This window comes from Eimeria mitis, genomic scaffold, assembly GCF_000499745.2.
Source record: "Eimeria mitis Houghton genomic scaffold, Emh_scaff168, whole genome shotgun sequence".
Classification (NCBI taxonomy): domain Eukaryota; phylum Apicomplexa; class Conoidasida; order Eucoccidiorida; family Eimeriidae; genus Eimeria; species Eimeria mitis.
In genome coordinates, this window is record NW_013569996.1 from 8,973 (window position 1) to 15,418 (window position 6,446).

General features: G+C 43.7%; 2 protein-coding genes across 2 annotated transcripts; both read left to right on the top strand.

The window, feature by feature from the left end:
- Positions 1-918: 918 nt before the first annotated feature.
- On the top strand, positions 919-1,716 carry EMH_0001650 (radical SAM domain containing protein, putative; the record flags this gene model as incomplete). Its single annotated transcript, XM_013495651.1, has 1 exon — positions 919-1,716. The coding sequence occupies one exon, from the start codon at positions 919-921 to the stop codon at positions 1,714-1,716; it is 798 nt and encodes a 265-aa protein (XP_013351105.1).
- A 2,027-nt stretch (positions 1,717-3,743) lies between these two features.
- EMH_0001660 (60S ribosomal protein L3, putative) lies at positions 3,744-6,130 on the top strand (the record flags this gene model as incomplete). The annotated part of the gene is made up of 4 exons (XM_013495652.1): positions 3,744-3,828; positions 4,186-4,296; positions 4,904-5,277; positions 5,534-6,130. 4 exons carry the CDS (start codon positions 3,744-3,746, stop codon positions 6,128-6,130), a joined length of 1,167 nt encoding a protein of 388 aa, XP_013351106.1.
- Between the last annotated feature and the right edge of the window lie 316 nt (positions 6,131-6,446).

A 6,446-nucleotide genomic window follows, 5' to 3' on the forward strand; every position in this document is an offset into this window, starting at 1 on the left:
TATAAAGCGCATGCAGGCAGCAGACAGCATTTGTTGTGGTTGTTGCTGCTGCTTTGTGTTTCAGTTTGCTGCAGCAGCGCGGCTACGAGCACTATGAAGTTTCTTCCTTCGCCCGAAGGTCCCTGTACACCCCAGGTAAACCCTAAACCCTAAACCCTAAACCCTAAACCCTAGACCCTTGAGTTTCCTATGCATACACCCGAGAAGGCAGCAGCAGCTGCACTCTCTCATCAGCATTGATTAAAGAAGGGAACACAAAATGCAGATTGCTGCCGTTTGTGTTTTTTAGTGGTGTTGAGGTGTCTATACACCTGAATTGCTGAGCTGCCTGTACACCTGAATATGTTTCTTACATCTTCGTCTTTCTCTGGCTTAGATTAATTATATTTGTGCGGAGATGTTTGCGCTCTTTATCCTTCAGATGGAGACAGACAAACTCAGGAGCAGCAGCAGCAGCAGCAGCAACAGCAGCAGCAGTTACCGTCCAGCAGCAGCAGCAGCAGCAGCAGCAGTAGCTGCAGCGGCAGCAGCAGCAGCAGGTGTATACACTCGCAGCTATACTGGGGGGGCAAGACTGTCTTTGCTTTCGGTTTGGGTGCTTCTTCATTTGTGAGGGGCCGGAGACAAACAAACCCTAAGAGGTGAATATACACTGAAAGAGCTGTTTAGGGTTTAGGGTTTAGGGTTTAGGGTTTAGGGTTTAGGGTTTAGGGTTTAGGGTTTAGGGTTTNTTTTTTTTTTTTTTTTTTTTTTTTTTTTTTTTTTTTTTTTTTTTTTTTTTTTTTTTTTAGTTTATCTTCTTATAAAACATTTCTTAAGAAGAAAACAAATAAAGATTTTTATTTTTTATATAAAAACAATCACAGCGAAGATACAAGTCTGGCGAGGTGGACATACACCCGAATACAGGAGTTGCTGATGCTGGCTCTCCGCGCTGCAGATGGTATTGATCTGCTGCATCTATTGACTCTTTCTGCAGCAGCAGCAGCAGCAGCAGCAGCAATTTCACAACCAGCAGCACGAGCAGCAGCAGCAGAATATGCACCGAAACTCCTGCTGCACCCAGCAGCAACCATCGAGGATCTGCTGCGCTGCAGCGCAGCTTTTGTAGACTGCCGGCAACCCAACCCATCAACAGCTGCTGCTGCAGCAACAGCAACAGCAGCAGCAGCAGCAGCAGCAGCAGCAGATGTAAGAGATGCAAGCACAGCAGCAAAAGAGGGAGAAGCAATGTTGCTGCTGCTGCAGCAGGTTCTTCCTTCTGTGTTATCAGGTGCAGCAGCATTCCTGCAGAATCCTCAACTAGCTGAAATCCGGGTGTACGTACACCCGAATATACAGGTGGAGCAGCAGCAACTCAGCAGCAGGCATCAGTGTGTTACTAACAAAACTTTTGGGGCTGCATGCGCTTCACTGCTGAAGGAAATCGAAGCAACCCAGGCTGTGCTGGTGGAGACAGAGGAGGAGGGGCAGTGGCGGCTGAATGTTGTATCGGGGGAGACAGAAGCAGCAGTAGTAGAGAAAGCAACGCAGCTTATTCAGGTGCTGTATAGACACCGCAGCAGCAGCAGCAGCAGCAGCAGCAGCAGCAACGTGAGCTGCAGGCTGCTGCTGAAGGCACCAGATGGCCTCTTACTTAGTGATGCTATCATTCGTAATATATATTTACAGCTGGATGAGGCGTGTACACCTATAGAGGCATTGCTGCGGGATTGAGTATACATAACTGAGCTGTATATACACCCCAAACAGAAAGAAATGCAGCATCAGAAACATACACAAACCCGTATTGACTTTGTTTATCTCCTTATAAACCCTTTTTAAATAAAATTACACAAACCATCAACACTCCTGCGCAGCTGTAACCCCAACCCTAAACCCTAAACCCTAAACCCTAAACCCTAAACCCTAGGTCCCCCAGGGGTTCTTATGAGTAAACTAAGCGGGCTGAGGGAGAAAAGAAAGCTCAAGAAGCTGCACTTGCTGCTGAAATTTGTGAATCTATGTGCGGCTAACTGGGCGTTGTGTCTGTGTTTTTTATTTATTATAAAGAAATAATTATTAAATAATTATTTCTTAAAATTATTATTTTATTATGAGTTAATAAAGCTGCAAAAGTTTCTTTTCTATAGATATGCTGCAACAAAGAAAACACCGAAACTCTTCATCAGCTACTACTTGAGGAGGAGGAGAAACGAAAAAAACTAAGACAGAGAACAAACTAAAGAAGAAGTTGCAGCAACTGCAGCAGCAATAGATGCAGCAGCAGCAGATGCAGCAGCAGCAGCAACAAGAGCAGCAATAGATGCAGCAGCAGCAGCAGCAGCACAAACAAGAAACTCATCGTGTTGTTCAGCTCAGCTGAAACTTGATTTTTTCTGTATACGTAGACAGGATACACAGCGATGCGTTTTTTGTTTTTGTTTTTTATTTATTATTTATTATTTATTTTATTTTATTTTATTTTTTAATACATGAAAAGGAAATATGTGATGGTTTCGGGGGCTAGTGCTGATGATATATGCTGGCATTTCCACTCCTAGGGGGGCTTGCTGAGTAAAGAAAGCAGCTAGAGTGATATTAATAAATTCTTTTTTTGAATATAAAATATTTTATTGGATATAAAATATTTTATTGAATATAATATATTGTTTTATTCAATAAAATATTTTATATTCAATAAAATATATTCGTCTGTCTCGAGATAATGCATTTACTTTTGCTTGAGCATAGGTTTCCTCACTGAGCGTCAAACGCCGGCTTAATGATTCTCTACTTTCTTACAGTATCCAACAAAACGGGGCTGGCATATGCATGCATTTAAAAAAGTTTTTTTTCTTTTTTGTGTGTGAGGTTAGCGAGCAGCAGGAGCTGCAGCAAGATATGCTGCTGCAACTCATGATATGCTGCTTCCTCTAGCTGCATAGACGGCGGTATCGAGCTGCAACAGAACCAAATATATATATATATATATATATATTTAACATTTAATATGTTTAATATTTAAAATAAAAGTTTACAAAAGGCAAATGAATTAGCTTTCTATCCTGAGTGAGGCGATCGAGTGCGCTGGTGCTGCAGCTCGTGCTGCACAGCCAGAGGAAACGAAGCCCAAGAACAGCCCCGTTTGCTGCATGCATCAAAACTACCGAGAATTTTAATGCTTTAATACTAAAAAGAATTTTAAAACATCTAATTGACCTCTCATATTCCGCCTGTACGTAAGCCGTGTTGATACACAAAACACCTATTTCACGTAGAACACAATGCGCTGCCTGCAAGTATATACACAATATATATAAGGGTGACTTCAGCAATAATATTCTGTATTCAACCAGCTGGTTGCTGCAGAGTATTTGAGTTTCTAGGTTCTATTGACGGAGCCAACAGAAACCTGCTGCGGTCAGCCGGAGCGGTGGTGTTGGTGTGTGTATAGAAAGCAAACATCCTCAGGATATGAGTATATTAAAAACTAAAATTTTGTGAATTAACCTTTATTATCTCCTGTAATTCTGTAAACCGAAGATGCATGCATGCAGTTGTTGGCTGCTGTTGTCTAGCAGCAGCGGCGTAGCAGCGGGGCTGTGGGGGTCTGCTGCTGCGGCCTGCTGCTGCTACTGCTGCTGCTGCTGCTGCTGCTGCTGCTGCACCCTTCCCGCTGGTAAGAAGCGAGAGGCATGTGGGGCGATGGCTGCAGAGTTTTGCGACATTTTGTGGATTTCGTTTTTCGTTTTTCATTTAAAATGTCGCACAGAAAATTCGAAAGGCCGCGCCACGGCTCCCTGGGCTTCTGCCCAAGGAAGCGCTGCCGCCGCCATAGAGGAAAGGGTAAGCGAGAATATGAAGCTTTCTTTAGGGTTTTTTACTTCATTATAAAGTATTAAATGCAATATTCTTCATTTTTATCACGCAGTTTCTTTAGTTTCTCAACTTCTGCTGCACAAAGAACACACGCATCACCAGCACAGCCCAGCACGGGGGGGCATTCACAGCTATCGGCTCAGCTTTCTGATTGGTGTTTCTGCTGCTATATGTGGAGAAAGTTCTTAATGGAGTTGAATTGTAGCAAAATTTAACTTTATTGGTATTTGTTTGTAAAGAGGAGAGGCGTATGGGTTGATAGAGAGCAGCAACGATGAATTCATGTTGCTGCAGTCTGTCTGTGTGCGTTTGTATTCCCCGCAGTAAAAGCGTTTCCCAAGGATGACGCATCCAAGCCGCCTCATCTCACCGCCTTCATGGGCTACAAGGCCGGCATGACCCACATCGTGCGCGAGGTGGAGAGGCCAGGTTCAAGTGAGTTTCTTTCTTCTCTTTTTTTTGTACTCGTAGACGTATGTTTGTGTGTGCTTGTGTATGTATACTTGCTGCGTAGAATAAAACTATTTGGATGATATTATAATAGTTTTTTTTTCTTGTGTTTCCCCCGGGCGCTGGGCTTAAACGCGCGTCTTTATGGCGTTGCTGCGGCCCTTCTGCTGTCTACAAGCACCTTCGGCTGTTCTTCTTGAGCAGCTTCATGGTGTATGTTTGAAAACAGCAGCACCCTATANCTACAAGCACCTTCGGCTGTTCTTCTTGAGCAGCTTCATGGTGTATGTTTGAAAACAGCAGCACCCTATATCGAATGGATTGAGTTGAGTTCTGCTCCTCAATGCAGGCTTCCATATTCCTAGTCTTGGGCTACTGGTTTCATCTTAAACAAATGCAATAAATATATTGTATTTGTATGAAGAAACCTGACTCGCTTATGCGGGGCTGATCCTGAGAAAAACCATGGAAGTATCAATTCAAGTTTCGTGTGTTCCTCTTTTTCCTTGTGTTTGTGGTGTTGTTGACGACGAATTTGTGTATTTTTGTGCTTATTCTTCACTGCTTGTTTATCTTTCTTTTTCTGTTTCAGAGCTGCACAAGAAGGAAATTGTTGAGGCTGTAACCATTGTGGAATCCCCGCCGATGATATGTGTTGGTGTTGTTGGTTATATTGAAACACCACGGGGTTTGAGAGCTCTATCGACAGTATGGGCAGGTCACCTGAGCGAGGAGTGCCGTCGTCGTTTCTATAAGAACTGGTATAAGAGCAAGAGAAAAGCTTTCACTCGTTACTCAAAGAAATACGCAGAAAACAACAAAATGCAAGCTGAAATAGATACCATCAAACAACACTGCTCTGTAGTAAGAGCCATCTGCCATACACAACCCAGCAAGACCCCCACCGGCCTGAGAAAAGCACATATCATGGAAATTCAAGTCAACGGAGGAACTGTACCCGAAAAGGTAAAATAAAAGTGAAATATAAACTTTCTAGTTTCTAGGGTTTAGGGTTTAGGGTTTAGGGTTTAGACTTGAACTGCTGCATCTTGTACTGGGTTGTATGGTGACCTCTCGTTTTCTTCTTTTTTCACTGTTTTTGATTGTCTGCTTGATGCTTTCCGCTTGTGTTTCCTTCTTTTTTTTTATTCATTTTCTGTGTGTTTTTGTGCTTGTTTCGGATTCATGTTTGTGTATTCTTTTGTGTGTTGTTTGGTTTCAGGTTGACTTTGTGACGAAGATGTTTGAATCTCCTGTGCCGATCAGCGCAGTGTTCCAGCAGGACGAAATGTTGGATGTGATAGGCGTGACGAAGGGTCACGGAGTGAAGGGTGTTGTATCGCGTTTCGGTGTGACGCGGTTGCCTCGCAAGACGCACAGAGGTCTGCGTAAGGTTGCTTGTATCGGGGCTTGGCATCCAGCTCGTGTTCAGTTCCAGGTGCCTCGTCACGGTCAGAAGGGTTATTTCCACCGCACTGAGATGAACAAGAAGGTCTACCGCATAGGCAGCGGCAGCGACCCTCGCAATGGCTCAACCGACGCGGACTTGACGGAGAAACGTATCACGCCCATGGGTGGTTTCCCTCATTACGGTGAAGTTCGCAGTGACTTCATCATGATCAAGGGTTGCATCGTGGGCTGCAAGAAACGCCCCATCACCCTGAGAAAGACCCTTGTGCCTCGTACTTCTCGCAGAGCCCTAGAAAACATTCATCTCAAGTTCATCGATACTTCATCCAAGTGGGGCCATGGTCGCTTCCAGACCTCCGAGGAGAAGGCCAAGTTCTACGGGCCCCTAAAGAGAACTGCTGCGCTCTGATTGATGCAATACAACCAAGAAACAAGGAATGTAAGAGGCTCCTAGTGTTGCAGCTGCAGAGAAACCCGGTGCACCTGTACACAGATAGCTATGCAAATAGCTGACGATCTCATGTCAGTAACCTGAAAAAATATTATAGAACGCTTGCATCTGCGCCTTGGGTTGGTGGGGGCCTCTTTTTTTTCCTTTGAACAAACTGACTCTTAGTTGCAATTGAAGCTTTAACAGCTATTTCTTTGGTCGTGGTTTGGTGGTTTGGGGTTTCATATATATATATATATATATATATATATATATATATATATATATATATATA